This window comes from Dermacentor andersoni, chromosome 11 (genome assembly GCF_023375885.2).
Source record: "Dermacentor andersoni chromosome 11, qqDerAnde1_hic_scaffold, whole genome shotgun sequence".
Taxonomy (NCBI): Eukaryota; Metazoa; Arthropoda; class Arachnida; order Ixodida; family Ixodidae; genus Dermacentor; species Dermacentor andersoni.
The window spans coordinates 14,455,484-14,472,847 of NC_092824.1; the positions used below are offsets into that span (position 1 = coordinate 14,455,484).

Here is a 17,364-nt window from a genome sequence, read left to right on the forward strand (position 1 = left end):
GTGTAAATCTTTTCGTGAAACGGCAACATTGCATTGAACCGACACTCTATGCAAAAATCGTGCATATTATTCAATCGCATTTCAACCGAAACCGTATTATCGTAGGGAAATGTGAATAAAACGCAACATATCTTATACGACGGCTTTTATTGGCCGGGAGCGACGTGCAATATCGCTCTATATTAAATATGACACCATCAAAGTGGAGGACAGTTCGCGAAATAAAGAAACTGTCATCCGTCCTACTTTACCACGAAGCTACAAAAGAAAGCCTCGTGAGTTTTTCAGAAAGAAAGCTTCGCAGTGGGAGGAAAAACTCCTCCTGGTCCGGGATTTGAACCCTTGACGAACGCGAACCCGGAAACTATTCATCGACTTTCCTCCACTTTGCGGACTTGTGCAGAACCGATTTCCTGCATTCCACGACCCACTTCTCGGAGTTGTCTACGCATTCGCCCTCGGCCTGCGATCTGCTCGCCTCCTGGTTAGCTGAGATGGTAGAGCGACCGCCCCTTTAAAGCGTTGGTCCCGGCTTTTAATCCCGTACCACGACGAGTTTTTCTGCGAAGCCTTTTTTCAGAAAAAAAAAATCGTGTGAGTTTCCTTTGTGGCATCGTTCTAGAGGAGACTGGATGGCGATTTATTTCGCCTCGTTGTCACAGGCCTTCCTTCCCTCGACCAACACTCGCGCGTTTTTCTCGCCGCGTCTCGCAGTGGACCTGGACCTGACGGACAAGCGTCGCGTGCGCTACGAAGGCTCCGTGCGCTCGTTCTTCGTCAACGGCGCCGTCAGTGGCTACACTCAGACAGGAGACAACTGGTCCACCAAGGCCGACGGAGAGCTCAGCCTCATGGGCGGCCGGGTCGAGAAGGTCGGCTTGACGGCCAAGTTCCGCGACCTGTCGTCGGGCTCGCTGGCCAAGTACAGCGGTGCGGCCTCCTTCCAGAACACTCTCCACCCGGCGCTCAACACGGAGCTGCAGTGGGACTGTCAGAGGACCGACGGGCAGCTCGAGAACTCGCTCCAGATCGTGCGCGGCGAAGGTGGCAAGAAGGGCGGCAACACCATCAAGGTTCGTCGAACGGCGGCTCCGTTAGATGCGCGACTCACGGGAGGCACGGTGCCAACGGGACACGCGAGGCGACAGAAGCGCAGACACGGTGCTACTAACAAATGACAGCATATAGTAACCTGGTGGATACACGTAAACCAGATAGAACTAAGCTGTACGGTTTAACGCGCCGGCACGGTGAATTTTGAGTGACGTGATAGCGGGAGGCTCCGGATAAATTTTGACGGCCTGGAACTCCATTACATGCGCCTAAATTTTGGTGCCCGAGCGTTTCTGCATTTCGCCCCCAATAGAAATTGGGTCAACGTGGGCGGCATTCGAGCACGCGACCTCATACTCAGCAGTAGAACGCCATAGCCACTCAGTGAGCGCGGCTAATAAATATTGCTTATGTTTCAGTTCACTTAGGATTATTACAAAGTAGAATGTATTCCGGGCGTAGACATAAATATATCTCGAAACGAATTACCGATGCATATCCGCCTGTCAGGCAAGCACAAGGGGTAAAAAAATTGCGTGCATAGCAAAGCTTGCATTAGCATTCATTAGCGATGCAACAGTCTGTCAAAGACTCTTACATCAAGAAACTGTCAAAATTAACTTCAATATGCAACATTAAGGTCATGGATGTACGTACGTGAAGACAAAGTTCAAACCATGTGTTTAAAGAGAGGGAAGGCGTAAACACAAGATGAATCACACAGACCGAACGACCCGCTATAAGTCATTCAAATATGTTTGAGTAGGAAGTGATACCGAAGTTGGTTTCGGAGGTGCGGTTTTATTTATTTTCCTCACATTGATGGGCTTCTTTTTTTTCGAGCTTTTAACGTGTTTCTTTTTTTTTCTTCAGTTTTCAACTGTTGAACTCGGTTCTAGAAACTGAAAGAACGGGCAGACTTGCACCAGCTCTACAGGCAGCCTCTAGTGGGGTTAAACTGCTATCAGACAATAATTCTTACGTGCCTTTTATTGTGTTTCATATGCACAGCAATAGTATAAGTCGCGAAAACCGAATTTCTAGTAAAACCAGGTGTATGAGGACTGGGGTCGATAGACTTGATACCCTCGTTTTTTCCACCCGCTGATTACCTTAACCATTGTATTAGTGGCCAACAATTTCACGTTCTTTAACAATTTTGAGAGAAGGTATTCCCGTTGCCTAGTTATGTAATACAGCCAACGCGCTTGCTGGTGAAAGTGAAGCTCATAGCGGACGGATCTACCAAAGCTTTTAATCACGATGAGTGTCACCGTGTTAACAGCCGTTTCTCAGGTTCAATGACTATTTAAAAAGAACAAAGTTATTTGCCTTTCTGCTAGGCAAGAGTTTCTACAGGCGGATACTTTATCGTTACAGTGAAGAGTGTCTAGATTTCTTTTGTAGTACACGTCCCACAAATGCACGTTTAAAGCGTTTGGCATTCGGACTCGAGCTAAGTTGATGTGTTAGTTATAAAAAATCTATGATGCACAGTTTATGTACCTATAGCAGAAGTTAGCACGTAGTATAGGGACACAGCGTGTGCTATCGGTAACGCATACCTCAGTGCAGAAACCAAGGCAGCCTGACGTATGATGATTGACGCTGCACCTTCTTCTTTTTCTATTTCCAGCTCCAGCAGATTGCTCGCTACACTGGAACACTGGCAAACAACAACGCGGGTCTCTCGCTCAAGCTGAAATACCCTCAGAAGCGTATTGATTGGCAACTAGAGATGAAGCACGAAAACACACCAACCAGCCTCGTTAATCGCATGGACATAACATACGCTCCCTCAAGGCAGATCAACACCGTCATTGACATTTCGACTTCGCCTGAGGCCAAGGCCAACCTCCAGCTCGCCTATCCGGGCCGCGAAATGAGGATGAGTGCCAACTACCACAGCAGCACTTCAGATGAATACCGTGGCGACGTCCTCCTGCAGTGGAACAGCGACAAAAAGATCGAGGCATCTGGAACATTCAAGCCTGGTTATGACAGACGTCAGTACAGCCCCAGTTTCGAGGCTGAGATACGAATTCCGAACAAGCGTCCCGTCACCGTCAGTGGATCGTTGCGGGCGTCCCGAGGATACTACTCCGTCAACGCTGCGTCGCAGTGCAGCCGCGGGAAGTACGAGCTGAACGGTTCCTATCGCTCCGCGGATGCCTACAACCACAACGTCGAACTTAGGGTGAACACACCCTACGACATTTACTCGGCAGCCGGAGGTATGAAGACTACCTCGGAGAAAATTGCCGCCAATGTCAACATGAAGCTCGGACGTCACCGCGACGTACTAGCCACTGCTGAGCTTACGGCGTCAAGACAGAGCAGAACAATCAACGTCGAATGTAAGTGGGATGCCGCCCGCGACGCCTCAAGGCGCGCCAGCATCAATGCCGAAGTCACTCGAGTCCCGGGAGGATACAACGCTAAGTTCGCTGTCAAGTGCCCAAAGCAGGACATCCGAGGAAGCGTGGCCACAAAAATCGAAGGCAGGGCAGACACACCACTTCGTGTGAGCAGCAGCGGAGAGCTCGAGTGGATGCCACGTAAGAAGATGACTTACGCTACCAGCCTGGACTGGAACCCCGACTACAGGCGACGTGCTCTCAAGGCCGACGCTCAAATTACTACCCCGTTCTACTCTGTCGACAAAATCGGTTTCGTGTTGACCCACAACGACGACGGCCGGGAGTGGAACACGGAAGCCAAAATGACGCTCCCAAGAAACCGCATTCTCGCTCTTTCCACCGACGGTCTTTTCCAATCAGACCGAGCCCGCAGAACCGCTCAAGCAACAGTGAAGCTTCAGACACCATACAATAGTCAGTACAGCCTGGAAGCTGTTCACGCGGCGACCTACTACGACACTAACAACAAGATTTCTCTTCGGTGGGCCGAAGACAAGGTTCTTTCCGCCGAAGCCAGTGGCGCCTACGGCCGCGGATTCCTAAGGGCGAAGGCCGAGGCTTTGACTCCCGTACCAGGGTACGAGAGGTTGACCGCTTCACTGGAGCACACACACGCGCCTGAAAGCATCAAGTGCCAGGCTGTCGCGCAGTGGACGAGCTACAAAAGAATTACTCTTGACATTGATGGACAGGTGAACAGGAATGGTGAGAAAGGTAGCCTCGATGGAAAGCTACGTGTAACGACACCGTTTCAGGGTGCGGAGCAATTGACATCGCAGCTCAGCTTCAGTAATGACGCACGCAAGACTATCGCCGACTTCGAGGCCGCCCGAAACAGGGATAAGATTGCCGGTGGATTCATGATGACTCTCTCGAAATCGCGCTATGACGTAGCCCGCGAAATGAAAATACATCTTGCCAGCCCAATGCACGGATACGAAAACCTTGAAGCAAGCGGATCGTACTCGGTCAACCCGGAGAAGTTCAGTGCTGTCTTGTCGGCACGACTCCCCTACAGCAAGAAGGTGTCGATGCGAAGCGAAGGTAGAATCGGATCCATCCACGACTTCACTTCGCTTCTCCACGTCCAGCTACCTGTGCGCAACTTCGAACGAATTAACATCGAGGTCTCCCACGCTGCCACAAATCGCAACGTTAAGTCCACCGGTCATCTAGTCGTTGGACCTAAAACGTTCACCCTGGAAGCGAACGGTGATTACGTATTTGGTCGAGGAAGCCATGAAATCACGGGAAAAATGCTGATCACAACGCCAATTCGAGATTACCAACAGATAAGCATTGACTTGAAGCAGACGAGATCAGGCATCAACTATGACACAAGCTTCCAATGTACAAGCAGCAGCTCATCGCTCACCTTGAGCCACCACCTCATGATTCGAGACATCGGAAACTTCGAGCACAGTCTTGAGTTGTCAACGCCATTCGCTGCCCTACCAACGCTAAACATCAGGAACAAGAATCAGGTCCAGAGAAGTATAGTCCACCACAACAGCGAAATGGAATGGCAAAACAATAGGATGCTGTCGCTGACAATCGACGCTTCTGCCACGCAGTCCCGCTACGCCAACGAAGCGGAGGCCAAAATTCAAATGTTTTCGCCGTGGCGTGCCCTTAACAGTGCTACTGTAAATGCTAAGTACAGTTCTAACAGCCAAGAAGTCGCACCAAAAATTAACGTGGAATGGAACCGCAACAACTTCATGTCAATTGATGGTACGCTCAGAACACGAGGCTACCTTGTTGCTGAAGGCAAGCTAGCACTGTCTAGCACAATCAGGCCACTTCAAGCTATAACGCTTAACGTAAAATATGATATCGCCAACGAGCAGAAGTCTGGCGAAATGTCCGTACAATGGGATCCTCGGCCCGAAAATATCATCACTCTCACGGCCACGGGTTCGCGTAGACATCGCAGTGCCGACATAGATTTCTCTCTCACCACTCCCATTCGAGGCTACGAGCGAATCCAACTGCTGGGAAACGTGGCAGCTGACGAGCGAAAAATAAACGGATTGTTGTCATTGGCGTCCCAGTGGAAAAAATACGAACTAACAGCTGAGCTCAAGAACACGCGCTTTGGTTCTGCCATAGAAATGTCACTGAACACTCCTCTCCGCGGCCTTGAGAAACAAAAGCTGTATGGTGAATATAACGTTCACTCCAACAAGATAACCTCAAAAATCAACGCGGAATGGCAGGGAAAAACAATCAATGCCGAGTCTGAAGTGCTGAAAACTGAGAGCGAAGTAAAGGCGAATGTTATCATCAATACGCCATTCCAGGTCATGAAAAACATTCACATGACTCTAAGTGGTAGTTCTCTCCCAACCTCCAAGACAATTGCTGGTGCAGTTCAATTGGACAAGCAAAAGTTTGAGCTTAACGGCTTTTTGGATACTTCCAGCCGCTCGGTAAAGCTAGAGTTCCGAAGCCCTATTGAAAGCATGGAATTACTTCAGTTTAACAGCGACCTGCAAGAACACAGTCGAAACATCAAAGGAAATCTCTCTCTGCGTTGGTCTCCAAATGGCGCCATCACGCTAAAAACTGAATCGGTGGGTCCATTTTCTTACGATATCGTTCTGACGACTCCCTTCGAGGGATACCGCCGGTTAAGCCTACGCACTTCCCTCGATCTTGCTCGAGAAAACAAGAGAGCAAGTATTGTACTGGAAAAGGAGAGCCAAAAGATTTCTTTGACAGGATTCATTGTTTACACTGAACGGGAGTCGCGGATTGACATTGACCTGGCAACCCCTATTGAGGCCCTGGAATTTGTGAAAATATCCGGAGACCTCAAGTCGAACGGCATGAGTGACGTAAAGGGGTCGCTCGTGCTTAAATCTCCCATCAGCCTCTTCGGAGACTTGAACTTCCTTGCTGAATATCAGAAACTGGAGCAGTTGGAGCGATTGCTGCTGTCTGCTAACGCCGTCTCTTGGAAGTATGAGATTAGTGCAAGACGGTCATTTAATGACATATCTATGACAGAGGCAAGCCTTCATAGTGAGTACTCACCTATCAACGAGAAGAGCTCCATTTTAGATATAAACGTCAAGAGTGACGGTTTGAAGGTTATTACCGGGAACTTTTTGCTTTCACATAATGGACGTGATCATTCCTTCATGTTGAACTTGAAAAACCATGGTCCATACGAAGGTTCCATTAAAATTAGGTGCCCCAACTTGCCCGGAAACAGAGCAGCTTTGAGCTACGTCGTGAACGCTCCCAGTAAATACTATGTAGATTTTAAGGTAACGGGCGAGCACGCACTGAAGACACACATAATCGACGGCAGCTTCGAGAACAGGTTCTCCGAGATAGAGACGCAGCTCAGAGTGAACTGCCCTCTTCTTCGGCAGGGACCCGCGGCTGCGCGTCTTCTCCTGTCATCGGGGAGCCGCGACAGCGTCAAAGCTGTGCTCAGCTTGGGCTTCGAACGGAACATGAACACCATCAGTGTCGAAAGCAACTGGGATCACCGAATGGCAAAGGGTAAGATGGACATTGAATCCAGCTATCTGCCCGGCGGCACAGTCAAGGCTGAAGGCGATATCACAATGAACCGGCAAGGGGCTGTCCTCTCCGTCACTCTCGAAAACGCACGAGACACCCATCGGCTCACCGGAAACTGGAAGCGTGTTTCTGGAACCGCCGACGCACAGCTCAGCATCGAGTCTCCATTGCTCAGCTCCAGGACCTTGACTGGAAGTTTCAATTTCAGAAACGACGACAGGAGTGGCCGCGTCGAATGCTCGCTCATCTTTTCCACACCACGCGAGAACTTCAATACCTTCGTGGCCTTGTCGGCACGTGACCTCAACTCCATGGAAGGCAACGTGAAAATTGAAACGCCTTTTGAGATTCTCCGCTTCGCCGACGTGAACGTCAGATTTAGCAATGTGCAAAACAGAGCTGTTGACTGGTCCTTGGCCATAAAGTCTTCGGCCTCCTGGCTTCAAAACGCGGATTTATCGGGAAAAGTGCGAAGACAGGAAGGATCCGTGGAGGCCACAATCCAAGGACGCCTGCCCACCAGAACGCTCTCCAACTTCGAGTCAACTTTTGCATGCACACACAACAGCGACTTCACAACCATGTCACCTCGGTTGAGCATCGTTATCCCTGGCGTCGCCTACACAAGCGAAGCTGAAATCCGGCTCTACCCTCGAGACTACTCCATTAGCGCGAGCCACGAGTGGGGACCACGTCGCAAAATCCTGGCTACTCTCGCTGTGAAGAAGCCAAATGGAGCTTTCAGCGTGCACGCGGCCCTTACCACACCTTTCCAGAACATGGAGCGTATTGAGGCAGGCATGACGTGTGGTAGGGAAGGAGAAAAGCGAACGTTCCGGGCGACATACAAGGGACCGTGGAACCAGCTGTACGAACTACAGCACGCCAACAGCTACCACGGACCACTCAACTTCCTCTTCGACAACAGCCTTGTAACTCCTCATGTCGGATTCCGCTCAGTACACTTCAAAGTTCTGCAGCAGAGCAGTCGTTCCCGTCTGGTGACTGACATCGAGTACAACCTCGAAGCTTCGAAGGCTGCTTTGCGCGTCGACCACGACCGAAGAGACCAGAAAGGCAGCATCGTAGCGACCTCCAGCGCACAAAAGCTTCGTAGTCTCCGGGCAGCATATGAGCTCAGCCTCTACAAAGTGGACGGCGAAGTTAACCTCAATGACGAGAAGGTTCTCAAAATTTCTGGTGCTGCCGAGTACGTGAAAAGTCTTCGCGCTCACAGGTGCACCCTCTCTATTCACGTACCAGCTCTGCGTCTCGCGGTCGAAGGAGGCTACAAACCCGTCAACTCCGGCAGTGAATTCAACGCGAAGTTCAACTCGGCTCGGCGCAGCATTGAACTGCAGACCCTCTGGCAGAACCACCCCTACAGTCTCGTCCATCAGGCGTCGCTAAAATGGGGTCAAGACCGCGGCGAAGAGTTCTCCTACGATCTCAGAAGTACCCGCAGTACGCGGCGCGACCTGGCCAACACGGACGTGTCGTGCAAGGTTAACTTCCCCTTGAGGTCCTTTGAGGTGCGTGCCAGCCAAAGCCAGAGGAAGAACGTCGACAGTTTGTCCTGTGAGTTCTTTTGGGACGCCGCTCGCGACCAGAGTAAACACGTGACCTTGACAATGGAACACCAGAACCTAAGCAGCAGATCGGCTTGGGCGCACAAGATTTCTGCCTCCATCAAGCACCCAAGGCTTAACAAGGTAATACATCATTCTGCATGCCAGATCACTCAAGGGCACTTTTAATTCTCAATGATGCCGACAAAGGAAACTCCAATAGTTGAATTACTGCTGCAGTGGTTAAATTCTCTGCTTTTCACAAGTAAGCTTAGTGGAGCTACGAAATGGGTGACACTATAAGACAGGAAAGTGAGTAACTGCCAAAAAAAAATATTTTGAGCAAGCGCGCATATAGCCATGCACGTCTCACTGCGCGTGCTTTCTCTGGCAACTCTGGAATCTGTCGTTAAGGAAATTCTTTAAGCGATGGTCTTGTCGCAATATTTTCTGATACTCTAAGGAGTGTTGAAAAACTGTGTAATTATTTAGCTAGAACTTTATGGCACTCTGAGTTGGGTGCAGTGTTAAATATTGGTATATGCGCTCATAGACGTAGAAGTTCTGCATCTTTATGAATAATTGGGGTGGATTCGCGACTGTGGCGTCCGTACATACTCCTCAAGGTAACTACTTTAATTACTACTAAGACCACAATAGTTGCCACATCTGTACTACAACACCGCCAGCACAGCTTAACCTCGTCAGACACCACCGTCAGAGTTTGTGCTGTCCGTCTCTACCCCGTGTTCCGTTCGACCTTGTGCTGGTAACATATGTTTCGTAATTTTGCACTATCTTCACTTGACGACAAAGTTATGTTAAATGGCGCCTTTTTAACTTGAACCGCGAATGGGCACTATAACGTAAAGCTTACATAGGTACGCATATGCATATGGTACTGACACGAGCGCGCACCCTGTTGCTTATTCACTTGAAGCTTAGTAATTTTTTTGCTATTGGCTTCACTGTTTTTCTTTGTTTAATTTTATATTTTACTTGGTTGGCACTTGTAGGCAGTACAGAAAAGATAAGGGGTACACGCTGAAAAAAAAATCAATATTCGAAGACATAAAGTGCAGTAAAAATAACCCGTATTCACAATACGAACATCAGGCAAAAGAACATTTAATTCTATTACAGATCGCACGAGAAAAGAACACGTAAATACGTCAGCTCTCAAAGGAAAGTCACGGATCTTCAGTTCATGACCGCGTCTCTCCGGAATACACGATGGCAAGACGATGTATTTTGCTTGTCGATTCCGGTTTCATAACACTTTAGAATACATTTAGAATACTGCAAGAAATTGGACCCAAGACTTTCAGTGGTTTAGTTTTTTTTTTTTAAGTATCAGCCATGACAACTTAGTTTCGCTTTGTGTCGTGCTTATTTTCTATTAAAGTTGCTAAGAACAAATCTGACTGTCCCAGCCTGCATATTTTCAAGCTTATCAAGAGATCAGACGTGTGTAGGTCCAAACGGACGCAGCTAATTGAATAGCAACCCGAACACGAGTGACCTGCTCCGCATTGGCCCACGTTGGTCATACCTTTAAGCAGGCGCTGGAAGCTTCGCAATTACTTTTGAGTCTAAAGGTGGCCCAACTGAACGCAGGACATCACAATGCGCCTCGAAGGCTCCCTGAGCGGCGAAGAAGTGCACGGCAAGACGGAGCTCGAGTACTCGCCCGACGCGCGCCACAACGTGATGCTCGAGGGCCGCCTGAAGAACCACGGACGGTCTCACGTGAGCGCCGAGCTGACCGCTCGCCAGCCGGTGTCCCTTATGGACATCCACACTGTTGCCGAACTGAAGAACGGCCGGGACGAGGCCTCGGCACAGGTCACCATCAACTACATGAACCGCAACCGCCAGATGCGCGTGCAGGAGCTGAAGGCGTCCATCTTCAAGCTTCGCCAAGCCATCGACGTGCTCGTAAGTGGCGCAATGGCCAGGCGCGCTTTCGCGCATTGTCTAATAATAGCGAACTTCTCTGCGCAAATTACTTCTGACTCCAAAGGCAACGTTATTTTGTTATCACATGCAGTGCGTTCAAACGTGCGTCAATATTTCACATTAAGTATTCCTCCAGGAAGGAGCAGGTGGTGGTTTGCTAATTAGCTTCAAGAAAAGCGCATTGTTTTCATTGAAATGCAGGGATGCCTTTAAGGCATACTGTTTGGTATGCATTATATGTGTGCAGTGGCGCCTGTGTTGTGTATTAATTCAAGCAGTGCTTGGTGGTATTTGTTCCCATGTACCCAACCCTAACAATAGCAGGTCGTGACGCTATAGTGTAGACCAGCTTGGAGCAGGAAAGGGGAGCGTCCCGCTTGCAAGCTTGAGCACTCTATGCTAAGTGGTGGGCGCACTTTATTTGAATAGTACAGTTTGGACCCCAATTGCGGTCAGTGAAAAGGGCGGCCATTTGCGTATACAGGTGTCAGCTGTCGTAAGGGCCGCCGAATGTTTAAGTGCATTACGTTGTGTTTGTTATTTTGCTTATTTCTTTACCTGTGTGATACATGTAACTTATACGCCATGATAAATAGTCCGTAACTGCTTTACAGCACAAGTCACATCGCAAAACTTAACTGGAGCTAGAAACTTTCTTCCAAGGTATATAGTTTGGCACATGAATATAAATCAGCTTTGCCACTTTTTATTCTCTCAATCGTGCGATGATAAAAAGTCGCAGTTTTGCCGGAAAGGCGAAGCATCCCTTCCGATAGCAAATTAGTAGGTAGCTGTACGAAGTAAAGACAGTACTTCAGAATAGTGCTTGCCTGAGCTCGTTGGTTGCACATAGCACAAACGGACAGGAAGAGACGATGACACACGCTTTGTGTCGTTGTCTCTTCCTTTCCGTGTCAGAACGCTCTGCTGCAAACCAATTGCGCTAAGGATAGTAGTTTTATCGACCGCATAAAGTTGGAAGCATTCGCTTACTAACTAAGTTAATAACCATGGTATCAGTGCGCACAGACAATCGTGAACACATCACACTCGATGATCGCGGAGACTCGCTGTCAAAACGCTGGCTTGAAGAAACGCGGAAGCAGCAGCGAGCGAAGTGAACTTCGTGCTGTCTATCGCTTCAACGCAAACTGAGCGGCGAGAACACAGCACGCACGAGGGTACGAGCCGTCTGCAAATCGCTTTCAAGATAGGGCACGCGCCGCCGCGCTAAAAATGCAGTACAAAATGCAGTACAACGCCACCCCCTCCCTCCTTCGCGCGCTGCCTCCCCTCTTTCCTCCTTTGAGCGCGCGAGATTGAGCCGGAATCGTCGGTTTCCATTGCGCGTGGTCGCGAAATGCGCAGATGCTGCCGGAGAAGAACGCCGCCCTCTCCCTCCCTTCCCTGCCTCACGGCCTTTCGTGTGACGGAAGATGCCGCGTTTCCTATCAGTTTTCCTCCCTTACGCCCAGCGACGGTGTTATCCCCCTTGTACTTTATACGAAACCTCACGGTGGCCCCGACGGGAAATTGCGCCTGTAGTGTCCGTATAGTTCCTATCGCAATAAACAGCAAGCACTATGTCTCGTATTCATTAACGACTGTCTAGGGCTATTAATGGTCCGCAAGAATAAACATTAACTATAAAGACAGACGAGCGCCTGTGTTCGCGAAAACTGTTACGCCATAGGTTCTCGTAAGAGCAAATTATAGTCATTGATAATACTTGACGTGTAATTCGGGAAGCGGGTGAGCCAAGGGGAAAAATCACTCACGAGAGAAACTATTCGCAAAACCGGCCCGAGAAGGCTTGAGTCATTTACTGGAGGAACTGGTGCCCACGAGGCAAATTTAGGCTGTGGTCGGACAGAGGGGGCCACAATGACGCTCACAAGGGTGACGTTCACGTCTTCACAGTCGTGAATGATGGTTTCACCCTGCTGTCGAAGAAACGGCATTGTTGGAGAAGTCAACTGACTTTTGATGCGCGGGGATCATAGCATAATATTAAGCATTCTGGGAGCGCTATCAAATATTTTATTAACCAATACGTGGTGCCACCTCTTTCGTTGAACAACCCGCCCTCCTCCCTCGCCAATCTGAAAACAAATACGACCGCACGGTATAGGAATGTATTTTCTCTGATGAAGCTATGTTACGAGTTTGCGCTTGACCCGTTGCCTTCTTCATCTTTACGTGTCATCTGTTGGCGCTGCTACACTATCCAGTTTCAGCAGCTAGCCAAGATTTCCGTCTTACCAAGACATATGACATGGAAGTCAAGTTGCGTAGCACAGCTGATACGAAACATGCACGAAGAAAACAGGGACCCATTCAAGATGATGCGCAAGCTAACAACTGCTAATTCAAACCCAAAAGGCCAGGTATGCACTGTGCTCACTACTGCAGGTGGCAATGTACGTGACCCCCAAAAAGGGATCAAAATGGGAATAAAGACACGCGTGTTTGCACTGTCTATGGTCGGAGTGCTGATTCACATTCCAATGCACAGGACCTTTTTCATACCAATAAACAGTGGTTGGCGTGCGCATCATCCTGTGGGTGTCCATCTATTTCTTTTATTTTTCATGTGTTTCGTATCCACTGTGCAGCGCTATTTGGCTTCCATATCAAAGTTCCAACTCGCCTACCCACAGCCGTTCATTGAACATATGACTTTTACAATAAACGTTGTCCTCTTGGCAACTTAATTATCACTAACCATGATTGATTTTTCTTAGTTTTATCGTCGCTATACTGAAAGGACGCACAAAAAAAAACTGCTCTGTTTGGTTGTTCTCCTCTCACAGCTTCGAAGCGGACGCGACAGCAGCCAGCTCAAGGGTGAAATGTACGATCGGGGACAGGAGTTCGGAATGTCCCTGCAGCACCAGTTGAACGAGCTTCCGCCAACCAAGACGCACCTGCGGGTGAACAAGCGGCACAGCAATATGGAGCTCGTGTTCACGGGATCTGGTGAGATTTCATGCTTAGCGTAGGGGATCGCTGAGAGCCTGACTTACTGGCTTATGCGCCTTCGTACTACATGTTACACACCCGCCGTGGTGGCATAGTGGCTGTGGCTCTGCGCGGCTGAGCTCGAGGTCGCGGCATCAAGCCCCGACGGCGGCAGTCGCATTTCGATGGGGACAAAACGCAAGAACGCGGGCGTAATTAAATTTAAGCATCATTTAAAGAACCCAAGGTAGTAAAAATTAATCCGGAGTCCCCCACTAAGGCGCGCCTCATAGTCCAGAATCTAATCTAAGATACTATACAACAGCTTGAAATAGTGCGGCACAGGAAATATATAAATATCGTTAGGAGAGAGCGCTAATGACCAAATGCTTGATTTGCAGGAGCGGTATATAAAAGCGTAAGAAAGGAATAGACATGAAGTGGAAAAATAGATCAGCTTGGCAAATATTTTTTTTTTTTTTTTGCTAATGTCTCATGTGTCGCACTGTTTTCAGGTGTTGTTTCATCAGATGTGCCAATCAGCCCCAAAATAAGTACGATTTTCTCTTTACAACACTCCCACCAGTCATATCAGAAAAACGTGGATTAGATACTTTTTAACGTCCTTTTTTTATTCTTTATTCAACTCAAGTGAATATCTACGGTGCTGTCGGCAGCATATGGCACCATCTAAGCGACAACGCTCAGATGGTGCATAATTTCGTGAAAGAGCACTGGTAGGTATTTTAAAGTGTGTTCTCACAGTTCCACATGCTTCTTATTCGAATAATTATTTGCAGTTTATTTTTTCGTTAGGAATCGTCACTGAATGGTCTTAACACATTCTGAACAGTTTGTTTCTGCATACTGCGTAGCATGCGAGCACCTTTTAATGTCTGCAATCCGTGTTGTTCGCACAGCATATTGCATGCGCCTTTTTGTGGGCGGAGCTTTACGGATTCCGACACTGCCACACTTCTTTTTCAAGATACGATGCAGTGCTCGTTGCTGAAGCGAGATTCCGCAAAGCTCTCAGCAGGACCCGTATGCGAAGTCTCTACTTGTACGTCTTCTTCCGACAGACGCGTCGACGGCCAAGATGTCTGCCACGGCTTCGATGGACAAGCGCGAGATTCGGCTGTCGCATACGACACTCGGACGCAGCGTGTCCGACATCCTGATCAAGTTGGGCCTGAAAGAAAAGCGTTTCCTGTCCTCCGAGGTCAGCTGGAGGCCCGAGCTCGCCAGAGAGGCTTCGGTGGGTGCCCCTTTTTCTTTACCTATGTTTTCTTTGCTTTGCTCAATTCTGTATTTAATAGATAACGAATTTAGTGCTTCAAGACACGTTCTCGCACAACAAACAAAAAAGATGCTCATTATATCTCCCAACATTGCATTCATGGCACTGCAAAACAGAAACGAAGTCCTAAAGCTTAGCGCGTCGCCTTTGAAATGAACGCTTAAGAAGCAGAAATAGGGCTCAGTTGTGTGCAGTAAAGACAGCGGTGCTGCAGTCCTCGAGGCATCTTCGTATGGCCTCCGTGATCCTCCGCTAGCTCCGGGCTAGTCAACCTCCGTGAACCTCCGTATGGCCTCCGTGATCCTCCGTGATCCTCCGGGCTAGTCAACCACCGAACTCATCACCTGATAATAGAGTTTAATGAAGTGTCATAGTAAATACAAGTAACCGCATTTGTCTTAGGCGAGCAGACTCTACGCGTGGTCTCGGCGCCTGCGATGCTGCGTGAAACGAATGCCATGCATTGCGCACGCGCGGAACGGAGCTCGCCTGGCGAGCATGCTTCGTCGCGAGGAATGTCTGCGTCAAAAGTTCATGGGAGCCAACTTCGTTCTTTCATCGGAGGGGATGGCAAGTGGTTAAGCATTTGAGAATATCTTCATACTAAGAGCCGAAGGAGGATCTATCGTGATGGCGTGGGGAAGCATAAGCTGGCATCAAGTGGGCTCAAAACAGGACTAATTGGAGATCGCTGGAAAAGGCTTTCGCTCTGCAGAAGACATATAGATTCAGAGTACAATGTTGTGGCGCAACTTATGGCAGTACTACTATAGTCTCACTTGGAGCATCACTGTTAGAGAAACAGCCAGAGGAACGTTTCACGAGAAGATTTAAATTGCCTTGATGACACAGAAAAACTTGCCTATTATCATTTCCCATTTTTCACAATTAATTTAATTATCTTTCGGTAAATTATAACATTTCAGTTGCAAAGAAAGGAATTCGCAACGTAGTGCTAATATTATTCTATATTTAAGTTATTCTTTACCTCGACCATTTCCCCCACATATAAGTATCGTTATTATCTTTAATTTCTTATTACTACCTGTTTAAGAAAAGCTTACGAATCCATTACAAACTGCTTCATTTTCTTTTATCGGTCCCATTCATATGTTCGTTTACATTCTTTTTATCATTTATCATGTCACCACGCGTTTGCTGTCCAATACCCCACAGTGAATATGTAGAAGGTTCCATAATCATCGGCGTCATGACTATTTTCTCTCTCTCTCTTTCACCCAACAACTACGCTCAGGACTACGCCATGGACAAGTACGACAGCATGCGCAACCAGCTTTACGACATCTGGCAGAGCTTCAGCGTCGAGACTCGGCAGGAACTGCGTGCCAAGCGCCTCATCATGGGGCAGTCCATCAGCGCCGAGATGCGGCCGCTGCTGCAGGACATCGCCAACGACTGGCGCGCTCTGCAGTTCGAGGTCAGGAGAGCCGTGGAGACACTCAAGGAGCTCTACCGCCTGGACCAGTTCTACGCGAAGACAGTCGTGAACACCTGCGCGGGTGTTGTCGTTGCTGCCGGGTACGTAGACTCGATAAAGTCTAGGCGAGTTGGAATTGTGAATCCACAGTAATTATCCGAGTCCTGAAATTCGCAAGGGGACAGATGATTGTCAGTGTAAGCGAACAGCCCCAAAGAAGAAAAAGAAGATTCATGGGGCCGCAATATCCCTATGGAGCAGGATATCAGCGAAGCTGTTTATAATGCATACATGGGCTACATACATCGGCTGCATACATTATGAAATCATAAATCTTTTTTGTCATACGGCACCACACTACGCCAACACAAGCGCCGCCGCGGTCACCGCCCTTCATACGCATCTGCCGCAACCGCTGCTGCAGCCGCGCCGGCAACTCCGACGCGCGTGACGTCAAAGCCACAGACGCGCAGGCCACGTGCACAGGCGCCGTCGCCACTCTCTTGCCCCTTTTCCCGCAAGTGGTCCGCTGCGCGTGCATTCCTGTACGCGACACAGACGCAAGCAGCCCAGGGCACCACCTATGAGAACGCATGCGGGGGGTGCATATGGGGCTTAGAGGTAAACCGTTTCGCTGTAAAAAAAAAAGAAAGCAAAGCGACAGAAAGAGAGCGAACAAACGTTTTCCTTGCCGAGTCTGACCACCGATCACCCGCCGACCAACCACTAGGACGCCTGCAAAAGCTTAAGAGCGCTATTCGCTTTTAAATACGACTGGAATGTAGATAGAGCGCTGTCGTTAACTAAGGTACCGTCTAGAGAAGAGAAATTGCGGTCATGCAGGCCTCTAAAGCTTAAGGCCCACAACTGGGCCTTCTTCTGTTTTGTATTTTTTTAATATAGACGTTGCAATCAAATCCTCTTTTTTTGGCTACCGAGCGGTGATGATCATTCTGTACTCGGGCCGTCTAAGGAATCCGTGTAACACCTGGTTCTTGGCGTAAACACCCGGAATGAATAATTTTAATCATTTTTCCCCGCGCCCTATGGAGGGAACAAAGCCTCCAAGTATTCTAAGCGCCTCCCTTTGCGGGGTGGTTCATCCCTAAGCAATAGGACATGGCGCAG

The 17,364-nt window shown here is 48.8% G+C and overlaps 1 protein-coding gene across 1 annotated transcript in view; it reads left to right on the forward strand.

The window, feature by feature from the left end:
- The window catches only part of LOC126517590 (uncharacterized), a 73,111-nt gene that overhangs the window by 42,401 nt on the left and 13,346 nt on the right, over positions 1 to 17,364 (forward strand). Inside the window, exons 20-25 of the mRNA XM_050167355.3 lie at positions 715 to 1,073; positions 2,690 to 8,722; positions 10,196 to 10,516; positions 13,351 to 13,516; positions 14,581 to 14,756; positions 16,054 to 16,337. Of these exons, the coding sequence (XP_050023312.1) occupies positions 715 to 1,073; positions 2,690 to 8,722; positions 10,196 to 10,516; positions 13,351 to 13,516; positions 14,581 to 14,756; positions 16,054 to 16,337 (7,339 nt within the window). The remainder of the gene's footprint in view (positions 1 to 714; positions 1,074 to 2,689; positions 8,723 to 10,195; positions 10,517 to 13,350; positions 13,517 to 14,580; positions 14,757 to 16,053; positions 16,338 to 17,364) is intronic.